We start from the raw sequence: 12,758 nt of genomic DNA on the forward strand, positions 1-12,758 counted from the left end.
CTAAGCACACAACTGAAAGTGTTATCCCCGTCTTCAACTGCATGTCTGCAAAGGGACTACAAACTCTATAGTGTTTTATCAAAGGAGGTAGTTGCATGTTCGTCACTAGGCACACAACTGTAAGTGTCACCTCGACTACAAGTGCATGTCTTTAACGTGACTGCAACTTAGTGGTGTCTTGTCGGGGAGAGGGAAGGTAGGCGGCAGTTGCATGTCTGTCAGTAGGCACACAACTGCAACGACATGTCTTCAATGTGACTACAACTTTTGTGGCGTGTTGTCGAGGGGCTGGGGTACAACCCGCTAACAATTATAAGGTGTCGGACTGCATCTAGGGATGTCGGTCAGTCGCATGCACACGCTAGGCATGCAATTGCACATGTCGCACCCCCCCCCTCCACGGCGCCGCAACTACAAGGGGTTACAACGTGACTGCAACTTTTGTGGTGTGTTATCGGAGGAGGGGGTTGCAACCAGCCAACAACTACAAGGTGTCGGTACAATGCGACTATAACTAAGAGATGATAGTCAGTCACATGCATGCACACACTAAACATGCAATTGCACATGCCACAACCCCCACACCTGCAAGGGAGCAGCACGACTGCAACTTGGGGGAAGGGATGCCAATATTTTTTTTGAGAAATAGGGATGTTGATCAGTTGCATGTACACCGCTAAACCTTCAGCTGCATGTGTCACAATCAGTGTGCAACTATAAGGGGTACAACGCGACTGCAACTATGAATTTGTTTCCTATATTTTTTTGTTTTCTAGTTCTTTTTTGGGAAACGTTCCAAATCACCCAGCGCATTTTCATCGCTCGCGTCGACCGCCTCCATTGGTTAACACACGTCCATGTGTGCCCCACATACAACGCACCCCACCGTTTTAGAAATATCTGGGACGACTCGTCCCCCTTCCTCTCGCGTTTCACCCTCGTTCTCTCAACCTTCTGTTGTGAAAAGATCTATGAAAGTTTTCGGTAACAAGACCAATGTTGCAGAATAATTTTGCAACATGACCTTTGTTATGAAAATTTCTGAGTTCTATAAAATTTCTGCGAAAGGACCTTTGTCATGAAAAAATTCTGCGACGGGACCTTTGTTGCAAAGACACTGCAACAAAACCTCTGTTGCAAAAAATAATTTGCAACTTGACCTATGTTGCAAAAAATTCTGCCAAATGGGATGTGTTGTAGAAAATTTCCGCAACACGACTTGTGTTGCAATTGTAGAGGCTGGCGCTCAGCCGCTTAACCTGCTAGATCGGGCGGCTTGTGAGGCAACAGATCTTTTAAAAAGATACACCGCCGATGCGTAGAAGCGCCCTTATTTTTTAGCTTCAGTTTTCTTTTTCCCTTTTTCTTTTATGCATTATTTCCCATTTTATTTTGCTTTTCCTATTTTATCTGTTTTATTTCTTATCTCGTTTATCGGATTAATTTCTTCCTTTTCCCTTTATAATCATGTTTTTCCTTTTTAGTTAGTCGAAATATATTTTGTTGTGTGTATATAAATACTAAAAAATTGTTTAAGTTTTTTTTTTCAAAAATACATAGTGAACATTTTTCCAATATGTAGTGAACATTTTTTCAATACACGATGAACAACTTTTAGAAGTGTTCATGCCATTTTTAATAGATATCACAAATTTTAGAAAGTGATTATGTACTTAAAATATATTCATATATTTTTAAAAAGTGTTCATGTAGTTTATAAATATTCGCACATTCCTAAAAATATTCATGTAATATTATTAAAAAAATACGGACTTCTTTACAACATGTTCATGTAATTAAAATGGTGTAGACACTATATACCTCTATGTGTGTGTGTTTATAAAAATGGTGCAGACTCCAATATATATAGGGAAGCAAGTTCATGTACTAGCTCACGAGCAAGGAATTGCAAGCACAAAAAAAAAAGGAATTGCAAGCACAAAGTCCAACCTAAATCCACCGACGAGCACACAACAACATAACTCAGACCGGGAGCCAAGGCAAAGACAACACGTCAAGATCATCGAAGAAGGAGAAAGATAGGCTAGAGCATATAGGGATGGCGTTAGTCAACCAAGACTTAATCATGAACGAGTCCTAGCTAGACCCCAATTTCGGATGTTGATAATTCTCACAGTAAATTTGCTGAAATATACAGTAGAAATTTTGACTCATACTACATCCGTTTCAAAATAGATGACCCAATTTTGAAATAAAGTTAATACAAAATTGAATCATCTATTTTGGGACAGAGGGAGTATTTATATGCGTGAAACAATACATCGACAATGACACTACATAGATCCCTTAATCAGGCGGGCCACACTGAAAATTTCGCCAAAATTTCACCAACATACTACAGGTAGAAAACCAAAAACATTGTGTCAAAAATAAGAAAAGCCGCATATTTTCCATGGCGAACTTTTGTGTCACTAACAACAAAACATGAACTGCAAACATGTTTCAGTCGTAGATTGGGTCTTCTAGAGGGTATACTTCTGGCCGGCGAACCGTTTGGCATCCTTGTCCTCCTCGCCGTCCACCTTCTTCGCCGACTTGGCGCCGCGGGGTGGCACCGCCACCGAGCGGCCGCCGAAGAACCGAAGCACATTCTCACTAGCACTCTTCCCCTTGCCCGAAGATCCCACCGCCGGCGCCGGCGCAGGGGGCGGGGTCTGCTCCACGGGCTTGCCGTCCATCCTTATCCCGACGCCAACGAACCGCCGCTCGCCGCAGTCTTGGCATGGGGCGGCGGCGACCTTCACGGGCGCGGGAGCAACCGGCGGCTGCACGTAGTCGAGCGGCGTCGCGAAGTCGACCTCGCAGTCGGTGTCGAGGGTGGAGACGGCGTCGGCGGGCTTGGCCTCGACGACGTCGAGGAGGTACCTCTTCTCCCCCTCGGCGACGGTGATGGTGTCGCCGACCGTGACCGTGGAGTAGTTCTTCAGGTTGTGCTCGAGCAGCTCCTTCTGGTCCTTGGCGCCCAGGAAGTCGGTGGTGTGCGGCCGCAGCTTGATGGACGTGGCCTTGGGGAGCGACGTGCTGGTCATGAGCACCAGGTCGCCCTCGTCCAGCCCGAGCCGCGCCATGGCGTGGGCGGGCACGTGCACGAACCCCTCCTCGCAGCCGAACTCGAGCACGCCGCAGTGGGAGGCCGCGAGGGTGGCGGCGTTCTGGACGCGGAACAGCATCGGGTAGCCCGCCCCCACCGATTGGAGCCGGTCTAGCGCCGACGCCGGCATCACGACCCAGTTGCCGTCGTCGCTCTTGCCCAGCTGCGACATGGGGCGGCACCGGAGGTACTGCGCCCACCCGCGGCGCGACCGCTGCTGCCGGAGGTACGCCTGCCACGCCGCCTCCGCCTCACGCGCGTGCTCCTCCTCCTTGCTCTCCCACTGCATCGCCGATGATCCACCCGTCGCTGCCTCCATGAGAAGATATAAAATCAAATCACAAGATGGATCTGAAGTTTACAACGAACTCGATGGATCGATGGATCAATCTGCGAGTCCAGCCGTGGGTTTGCGCCCGATTTTATCGATGCGTTTCGTGGGTGCTACGGTCCGAGTAGAACCGGGGGCCGACTACCATACGGTGTAGTGTAGGTCGGTAAACCGGGCCCGCGTGGCGGTGAGACGACCCAGCCGGAACCCGGGCCTGTCCATGATAAGTGGGCCCGGCCCGTCAGAGCCAAACCCGGGCTTTGGTTCGGTTGAGTCAAGTCCGTCTCTGTTTCTGCTCGTGCTCCCCTCCTCCTCTGTTCTCCGGTGTTCCTCCCGCGAGACGAGACGGCCGCCTCTAAACCCTAACCCTAGATTGGATTATCGGGGCTGCGAGAGGGAGAGGGTCGGAGCGGCGGCGGCGGCGAGATGTCGGCGAAGAAGGGGCTCTCGAGCACGCTGCGGAACCTCAAGGTGAGGAATCGATCCCTCTGCCCTCCCGGCTGCTTCCTCTCGCCATGGCCTGGCCTCTCACGGGCGTGTTTTCTCTTCTCCGCGTGCGTGCGCGGTGGCGCAGTTTATGCAGCGGGCGGCGGTGGCGCAGAAGATTGAGGACAAGGCCGATGTGGAGGTGGAGGAGGCGGCGGCCGAGGTGGTGATGACGCCGGCGGCCAACGGAGGGGGTGTCGGCTCGTCGGTCCAGGTCGCCAGGAAGTGGTATGTGGGTTGTTGACTGGCCCGGTTCTTCTTCGCTGCATATGTTCTTCCCGTGCTGCTGTATTTTGGCTGGGTATGCTCGGGTTAGGGAAGTGGTTGTATAGGATTTTAGATTTGTTGTTATTAAGACTGTACGATTGCGATGCAATTCTAGTAATATTTCTGCTAGCATAGTTACTGACCCCTGCGCAAATGAAAATTGATGAAGATCGCTCTGTTTTCGGATTGGAAGTTTGATGCAAAAGGGAACTCACACAAACTCCTGTGAACATTAACCAACAGTTTTACTCAGGAAAATGCCACATATTGGTGAAAAGCATGCCGTAGAAATGCAATTCCAGTAATTTGTGTGCTATAGTTTAGTTCCTGACCCCTGCGAAGCCGGAAATCGATGAAGAGTCACACCACTTTTGGTTCAAGTATTTGGTGCAAAAAGAAACTCATGCATACTTCTGTGAACGGTACCAGTTTCCCTTAGGCAAATGCGCATTGTGCTTATGCAGCTGCACCTAGTAACTGTTTGGGAGAGGGAAACTGTTGGCATAGTGTTACATGCTTTTGTGTCTATCTTTTGAACTTCAATCATACTTTGCAGTCTGGTCATAAATTTAAAACATGTTCAACAAATTTATTACTCCCTCCGATCCATATTACTAAATCAGCGACAAGTAATATGGATTGGAGGGAGTAGTTGTTTTGTCAGATTTTTTTTTCATCCAGTTCCATCTTTAGATTTACTGCCTTTCTTATGCAGCACAATATCCATGAAGAATTACTAGCTTTGATTTGTCACCGCAGACTAAGCAAAACTAGTTTCTTTTTTTCAGTGTAGTTGTCATGGAGGGTAATCCGCTTCCAGGAGCTGTAAAGGGTCGAATGTCATTCCAAAATTTCAATCCATCCATTGATGTGAGTTCTGTAGCTTTTTGTCCTTCGGGCTGTTATGTCCTTTAGATGTATGTTCCCTTACACAAGCCTAGACCTGTAGAAACTAAATGACGAGGCAAGTGGTCGCCCAACACAATCAGCTTCACCTAGTAATTCTCAACAAGACAGTGCAAATACCAGCAGGTTAGCTACTACCATGATTCTTTTTCTCTTCTCTGTTAAGTTACCTTGGAAATGTTGTCAGTCACAAGTTTCATTTTAGCTATTTGCCAAGATTGATGCATTGCAAATGTGTGAAGTAATTATTTAGTTAAGGTTGCTTAATTTGGACCAATTTGATCAACGACATGTCGAGAAAACCTGTAGATTCCACTTTGTTGAGCTGGGCATGTCTATCCTTGAAGTGCTCAAATACAAGTTATATACTCAGAGGAACTGTATACTTTCAAGCTGTGTGAATGAAGGACGATGGTATTTTATTTTTTATTTTAAGAAGTTATATTGATAGAGGACATAAACAACTTTAGATTGGCGTACATACTGGGTGATGTTTTATTTATTTCTGATGCAGTTCTTTTATGTTCAAACTATTGCTAAAAATTAGATTCAGTTTGATCTCGTGAGTCCTTCTAGTGTGCCATACATAATTGATATCGTATTCACCAGAAGAACACTTGCATTTATACATGGTATATGTCTTCATCAGCTGTCTTTGGCATATGTAGTTTTGAGGCTTTTTGATGACTTAAGTGGGAAATGAAACTGCAGAGTGGATGATATATCAGCATCAAGATTTAGAAGCTTCAATGTTGATAGTTCAGAAAGCATATCTCTGAACGAGTTGAAGAGAAAAGAGCCTGAGCTGGAGATGGAAACACCACCATCGCGCAAGCTCCCAAAGACGGCCGGCCAGAGCGTGGACGGCCAGCCGTCTTCGCAGAGCAATGGTCGTGGGTCTGGCAAGTCGAACAAGCATGAAAAGCTTGACTTCAATCTTCTCAGAAAACGGAAATCAAAATGAGGTCCGGGTTAGCATCAGCCAAGGCTAGCTCCGTGTACTCTTGTGTCGCCATTTGTACCCTGTACCTGATCAGCCTTTGTGCGTTGTTCCCTGAATTATTTATGCCGTAGCAGGTAGCCAGGTAAAACCGGCAGTGGTATATCTGTTGTTAACTTAGTTGGAAGGTTTACTACTGCTTTACATATCTTATTAGTTGGGGAGGTTCTGTGTTCTTCAACACTTTTCTCTCTTGTTTCACTGCATTGCTATTACTTCCTGTAAGATGTAGTAAGATTCTGCAACACCAGCGAGGATTTCAAAGTCATAGGAATGCTTTTTGATCAGGCGTGCTCATTATTGGCGGTGCAGTCGTGTTGTGCTGCAGTCATGTGCCGTACTGGAATCGGAATCGATTGCTGCCTTGGCAAAACAGGCAATCATATACATGGTCTGAGAGTGTTTTTCAGAATCTTCAGAATCAAAATACTGGCAGTTTGGCCTTGCCCAACAGGGTCAGCGGTGACCTCCTCCCTCACACCCTACTGAATCGCCTATTAGTCAGATCGGTATCGACAGCGAAGACCGATTATGTATGTAATGAAAATCCAATTGCATGAAGATTTATGTGCTGGTATGATTCGCCTATTTATCATCAAACGTCGATTATTTTCTTATAAGGTAGTCCCTTGTTGAATCATCCGGAACAAAACCAAGCTCTAGAAGAGAGAGTGCACTGTGAATCTGCTTTACTATCGACGTGTCTAGAACGTCCTCCATAAACTGGAATGGTTAAAATCATCCACTCTAGGAAATAGGTGGTTTAACACTTAAGCTTTTCATCATCCTAGCAAATCAGGTTTCTATCATTCATACCATAATGATAGAAATGCTACAAGCAACTTAATTAAGTTTAAACAAGAATCGATAAGAAAGCTCTAAGTGGGTATACTACCTCAGTAGCAAAATACAAGACGTTTTTTACAAGACGTGTTTTGCAGTTCAAATTACTTTATATCATCCTACTGTCATTCGTCCGATTCGTGGATCGTAATCGTCCAATGCATTGCCTCTTCTTCGTCCGTCCGTACGAAGGATTCCCCTTGCATCTCGTCGATCCCCTTCATCTCGCCGGGGCACACGCTCTATGGAAGTCGTCCCTCACCGTCCATCCTCGTCGTCGGTCGCTGCCCTTGCTGGCCATTCTCGTCACCAGTCAAGGACCTCGCAGGCCGTCCTCACCGCCGGCTCCACCCATGCCGCAGCTGCACCCCTTGATAGCAGCTCCGCGCGGCGGCGGTAGCAGCTCGCCAGTGTGCTCGCCGCCACAGCAGCAAAACAAGATGGCGGTTGTAGCCAAATAGGACGCCGGTAGCAGCAAATTCCCCCGGTGATGCTGATTGTTGCTTGGAGCAGGAGCGTCCGTCCTTGCCGCGCTCGATTGCGGCAAAAGCGCAAGATGGTTCTAGCTTCGACTTTGCTAGTTGCAACAAAATCATGCGCTCCGTCGTCGTCACCGCGGAAACACTCCGATGATGCCGCAAAAATGGATGTTGGTTCCAGCCGCCGGCTTTGCCGGTTGTAGCAATTTCTGATGCTGGTTGAAGCAGGACGCCTGCGCCGGTTGTAGCAAAAAAAATGCGACGGCCGTGTGACGTAGCAAAACGCGGCTACGGTTGTAGTCGGATGGGACATCGGTTGTAGCAATTCATGATATCCGTTGAACGATGGTTCTTGCGATGTAGCAAAACGCAACGCCGGCTGTAGCTTAATGGTATGTCGGTCATAGCAAATTGTGACACCAGTTGTAGCATCTAATAAAAATTGCGACGTCTGCTGTGTTGCTAGGAACATCACCGCTGTCCTCGCAGCTTGCCGTCACCACTCCCGCTTCATGGACGGCGTGGTGGACGCCTACAAGGTGCCGTGCCTCTACAAGGGATTCGGCTGCGCCATGGACGACATCCCCTACCACTCGGCCGCCGACCACAAGGCCAGCTGCAAGCACGCGCCCTGCTACTGCTTCGACTGCCGGTTCGTGGGCTCGCCGGTGAAGCTCGTGCGCCACCTCGCGTCGCCGTCCGGCGCGCACGCGTGGCCCGTGGAAAAGATCAAGTACGAGGTGCCCCAGCCGTTCGTCGTGCCGGCATCGTCCGAGGACCAGCGCCGCCTGCTGGTCGCGGAGGACGGCCGCGTGTTCCTCCTGGCCGTGGGCGCCGGCAGGGAGCCGGCCGCGGCCGGCCGCCGCCCCGTCACCGTCGTGTGCGTCAGGGGCAACGCCGACACCAAGCCCCTGTACACGGGCGTGCTCTGGGTGGACGGCCCTCCGGCGCCCCCGCGCCAGCCGCTCGGGTGCAGCTTGAGGCTGAAGGCGACGGTGGCGAGCTGCTCCGTCCCCGGCGCCGTGGACATGGAGCAGGGCTGGCTCCACGCCCATGTCAGCCCCAACATGCTGCACGTACGGAGAGTCCGGCGAGCTTCATCTGCGCCTTTGTCTCACCAAGCTCTCCTGAATTAGCTACCCCGGCCTCTCTTAACTTAATCACCATGGCTACTAAGCTACACTTGTCGTTGGGTGGATTTATGGATGGTGCGCCTTGACTTGTTAATTAATTTGCGGATGATTTGCGCTTCTTAATTTGTGCATCACTGTTTGGTGCAGTGGGTTTTTGAAATGAAAAAAAAAACGGAATCTCTGTCTGCCCACCTTGTGTTCTCTGTTTGTATGGGTGGCAGCAGGGCTCCCTGCTAGGGATCACGAATGCATCACATCTTGCCGTTTTGTTGCAAGATCATCGGCAGCCTCGCAAGGCCATGCACAGGCAAATGCAGGCTCTCACCGCTTGCCCGTGCACCTCACTCTGTGGGTGACTCCGGTGGCCAAGAGAAAATCCCGCAAAAACCGGTACTGCAAAATCGTTTTGTAGTTCCCTCTAAAATGATTTTGCGGGAACTGAAAATTTAAAAACCTCTTCGCGCTACAAATTTAAAAGCATAGTCCATACATAGTTCATCACACCCGAAACTAAACGACACTGAATCGACAGACTCTCACTCATCTAGGCCTAGGTAGTAGGCTTCGGCGGACTTGCGGAGCGCGTTGGCGAGGGCGAGCCCCTCAATGGTGTCCCAACACCGCTTGATGTACGGGGGAAAAGATTATCGTGCAGCTCGTTGAACCGGGCCCACAGGCACCACCTGCGCCGCGGGAGAGACGGACGCGGTCGCGCGCTTGCTTGGATCGCCATGGCTCGACAGCAGACTGGATGGTGATGTCGGCCTCCGCGTCGTGTCGGCCAAGCTTGCGCGTCGGCGACCCGCCACATCTATGAGCAGCACCGACCATGGAGTGGGAGAACAAAATGGCGGATTCAAGGCGGGATTGGACACCAGAGGCTGGGATGGCTATCTGCGGGGCGGGCGATTTTGCGGCGGAGGGATAGGGTTCCGTAACCCTAAATCCCGACCAAACCCGTAGACATAGTGTCTGAGGGATGGTTTTGCGGGCCGTCTCCAAATTTTCTATGGGTCAGGCTAAATCTAGCGGATCTATTTGAGGCAAAAAAATACAAGATCCTGCAAAATGGCTGGAATTTTACGGGCGACGAGCTTTTGCGGCATATGCTAGAGATGCTCGAATCAATCCGCTTTTCCCGCACTCGCCCCTCTGTGCCCTTTCCTCGCCGCCGGCAAGCTTGCCCATGTAGCTGACGACAGTGGCGGGGTTTCATTTTTGAGATGAAAAAAAATGGAATCTCTGCTGGCCACGTTGAAGATAACAAGTAACTTAACCGACAATTGCTTAATTTCCAAATCTAACAAACCTTTATATGTCTAGGCAATTTTTTGTTGAAAGCCTTTGTTACCGCTCTGAAACCCAAGTTCATCAATGTGAACATTCTCGTAAAGGAATCATTGTAACTCGGATGTTCATGTGCCATTCTGTGATACTAATGTCTCACAACCTGCTGCTTCGAATTAAGTACCTCGAAACGATTTTGAACTTGTTTTCTCACGCACGTTACTAAATGGTATTTTGATGTACTTGGAAAAGGTGCATGACTGCTGTTACTAGAGACTAGCGAAAACTACCCAGATGTGTCTTGCCATCCTGAGATGTAGCCAACCAGCAATAGATTGAAATTTGTGTAAGCAACTACACTTATAAATTCGTGGGGAAATTTTTTTTTGTAACACGAAGGCTGAAGCTATTATATTTTAGTTCTGTTCATTGTGAACTTACAACTATGGAGGCTGAACAACATCAGTCACTTTTTTTCTTTCTAGTGAAACATCATTTTAGTTAAGTTGATGTTGTCTGAAATCATTTCATCTTGTCCAAATAGTTCAGAACAGCAGAAGCATATGGCTGATGTTATTTAGAGCAGGAAGTGTTCTTTGATATGGTTCGAAAAAGAAAAGAAAATATTTTGTGCAAAATGCTTGAAGTGCAGGATTTACTCCAACAAAATTTACGACTTTAATATATTTTACAGTCGCTCTGTTAACTCACACCACCATCAATTTTCTGTTTTGCTCCCTACGGGATAATATGGAGGGCTTGATAACCTGGTAATGTTGTACATAATGAGTAATAGTACTATCTTCACTGAAGCAGCAAGATGATCAAGAAAGCAATGGAACATGGAGGCATGTCTCGCCACACAAGAGTCCACCACGGGGCCGAGCAGCAAGATGGTCAAGAAAGCTGCCCATGATTCTGAATTCTGATGGGTAGCAGCAGAGGAGGATGCGACGGAGGTAGATGATGACTTTATCTTTATGGTCCTTGTCGCTCGGAGTGGCTGAGGGGTGACGGGCAAAGCTGCCCCTTCCAGCACTTTGCACTTTGCACTTTGCACCGAAACGGCAAGCCATGGGTGGGCGGGTGCTGTGTGCAGGAGCAGCCAACATGCAACCTACTCTAGTCTAGTCTCACATTAAATTTCACTGCAGGTTACCCGGATGACATTGCACTGATAAATCTTTAATTAACAGCACCCGAACAGTTTAAGCTGGATCTCCAGACCATGGAGCACGATTTGCCGGTGGTAGAAGGGATACATCGATCGATCAGCAGGAATCAGCGGGAGATCTTGTCGATGCGGATGTTGAGAGAAACCTCCATGGACGCCGCATCCCCGGCCACCGGAACCATGTACATCCGCGGCACCGTCAGGAACGTCGGTTCGTCCACGGCGACCACCGCGCCGGGCGTGGCGCTGCTCCTCATCTGGATGTCCACCAGGGCCATGTCTGCCCTGCCGCCGCTCGCCGGCTGCACCAGGTTCACCCACATCTTGCACGAGAAGCGCGGCTGCGTGGCCGCGCTCGCCCTCACGCACACCACCGACACGGCGGCCGCGGCGGCCCCGAGCGCGCCCACGGTCAGGAGGAACGCGCGGCCGTCCTCCTCGGCCACGAGCAGCTGCCGCGGCCCCGACACCGGGACCTGGCTGACCCGACCGTACTGGACGGTGCGCACCGGCACCGAGTGGAGATCGGCGAGGTGGCCCGCAAGCGCATGCGGCGCGCCGACGAAGCCGCAGCCGGGCTCCGTGCAGGCGCAGGGCGCGTGGGGGCAGGCGCTCCGGTGGTCGGCGGCCTCGTGGTAGGGCACGTACGTCTGGCAGGCCGCGTGGGGGCACGCGACCTTGGCCGAGGACACGATGGCGTCCAGCGCGGGGCAGGGGGAGAAGAACCCGCCGCCGTCCTCGCACGCCCTGCACTGTCCGCCGGGCAGCAGGGCCACGCAGCCGCCGCAGGCCAGGTGCCCGCCTTTGTTGCACTGCACACAGATCGGAGCCCGTAGGTAAATAAATCGGCACGACCGCACGAAAGAATCGATCGACCGGATTGTGGAGGAAACAGAGAGAGCACGGAACCTGGAAGACCGGAGGCTTGAAGGGGAGGGTGCAGAGCGGGCAGTGAAGCAGGCTCATGTCGATCTTCACCGCGAGCTCCACTCTGGAACCGTGCCCCGCCTCCGCAGGAACGATTGCTCCGCCTTCGTCTCCCCCTCCGACCGCATGGTGCACGCTGATCTCTTCTTGCTTCACATGGCCGTCGGGTAGCTCCAGCCTCGCCTTCTTGGCGCGCTCGTCGGATTTCTCCATCGTCGACGGTGAGTCCCTGTTGGAAACCTTTCACGAGGTGGAAGAGTAAGGGAAGGGAGCGAGGAAAAGGAAGCCCGGCCGGTAAAAGAAGAGGAGCTCTTTAAAAATCCCGCACAGAATTCTCTGCTTACTCTTCACTGCCGAGCTCAGTCAGGACAGTATTTTCCCGAACTGCGTGGCTGAATGAAATGCGCAATGCATTGGTGTCCGGCACTAGGCACGTGAAGGAGGGGTGCTAGAGGATGCACTGCGGCCTTGCAGAAATTTTCTCTCTTCCTTTTGAACACGGCGTGCACAAGTCTGTTTTCCTTGCTTTATTTTCGAGCTGAACATGTCGATGCTCCAACGATTCGTCAGACGGTTTGAACATTTGTCCCGTTTTACTTCTCATCTATTCACAAAAGATCTCACTAATAATAAACCGTCCTCGTAAAGCTTTCGTCCGGGATCTGGAACCACTTCGCATTGAGATAAAGCAGCGAAAATGATCAAACACCCAAGTAAAACGAGGCAAATGATTAAATCTTATTCGACCGGGCATAATACAAATATATATTATATTAGAGTACAAAAATTTCACTACGTTATGTTTCTTCTTGC

General features: G+C 50.0%; 3 protein-coding genes across 3 annotated transcripts in view; 1 reads left to right on the forward strand and 2 right to left on the reverse strand.

Moving 5' to 3' along the window:
• Nucleotides 1–3,089, reverse strand: part of LOC119279276 — a 4,379-nt gene extending 1,290 nt beyond the window's left edge. The window contains exons 1-3 of the mRNA XM_037560575.1: nucleotides 2,544–3,089; nucleotides 1,588–1,603; nucleotides 683–688 (exon numbers count right to left, since the gene is read on the reverse strand). Coding sequence (XP_037416472.1) covers nucleotides 683–688; nucleotides 1,588–1,603; nucleotides 2,544–3,089 — 568 coding nt within the window. The remainder of the gene's footprint in view (nucleotides 1–682; nucleotides 689–1,587; nucleotides 1,604–2,543) is intronic.
• A 629-nt stretch (nucleotides 3,090–3,718) lies between these two features.
• LOC119274701 lies at nucleotides 3,719–6,389 on the forward strand. The gene is made up of 5 exons (XM_037555423.1): nucleotides 3,719–3,914; nucleotides 4,018–4,157; nucleotides 4,985–5,066; nucleotides 5,146–5,228; nucleotides 5,814–6,389. Exons 1-5 carry the CDS (start codon nucleotides 3,870–3,872, stop codon nucleotides 6,064–6,066), a joined length of 603 nt encoding a protein of 200 aa, XP_037411320.1. The 5' UTR covers nucleotides 3,719–3,869; the 3' UTR covers nucleotides 6,067–6,389.
• A 4,229-nt stretch (nucleotides 6,390–10,618) lies between these two features.
• Nucleotides 10,619–12,361, reverse strand: LOC119280772 (putative E3 ubiquitin-protein ligase SINA-like 6). The gene is made up of 3 exons (XM_037561505.1): nucleotides 12,290–12,361; nucleotides 11,928–12,174; nucleotides 10,619–11,830 (listed from the first exon to the last, which is right to left on the reverse strand). The coding sequence occupies exons 2-3, from the start codon at nucleotides 12,156–12,158 to the stop codon at nucleotides 11,126–11,128; spliced, it is 936 nt and encodes a 311-aa protein (XP_037417402.1). The 5' UTR covers nucleotides 12,159–12,174; nucleotides 12,290–12,361; the 3' UTR covers nucleotides 10,619–11,125.
• Between the last annotated feature and the right edge of the window lie 397 nt (nucleotides 12,362–12,758).

This window comes from Triticum dicoccoides, chromosome 3B (genome assembly GCF_002162155.2).
Source record: "Triticum dicoccoides isolate Atlit2015 ecotype Zavitan chromosome 3B, WEW_v2.0, whole genome shotgun sequence".
Taxonomy (NCBI): Eukaryota; Viridiplantae; Streptophyta; class Magnoliopsida; order Poales; family Poaceae; genus Triticum; species Triticum dicoccoides.

What these genes read in the sequence shown, in the direction of transcription:
- LOC119274701 (XM_037555423.1), top strand. Translation starts at nt 3,870, where the DNA reads ATGTCGGCGAAGAAGGGGCTCTCGAGCACGCTGCGGAACCTCAAG. An exon ending in GTCCAGGTCGCCAGGAAGTG is followed by an intron (nt 4,158 to 4,984) that starts GTATGTGGGTTG and finishes TCTTTTTTTCAG; the next exon opens with TGTAGTTGTCATGGAGGGTA. An exon ending in GACAGTGCAAATACCAGCAG is followed by an intron (nt 5,229 to 5,813) that starts GTTAGCTACTAC and finishes ATGAAACTGCAG; the next exon opens with AGTGGATGATATATCAGCAT.
- LOC119280772 (XM_037561505.1), bottom strand. Translation starts at nt 12,158, where the DNA reads ATGGAGAAATCCGACGAGCGCGCCAAGAAGGCGAGGCTGGAGCTACCC. An exon ending in TCAAGCCTCCGGTCTTCCAG is followed by an intron (nt 11,831 to 11,927) that starts GTTCCGTGCTCT and finishes ATCTGTGTGCAG; the next exon opens with TGCAACAAAGGCGGGCACCT.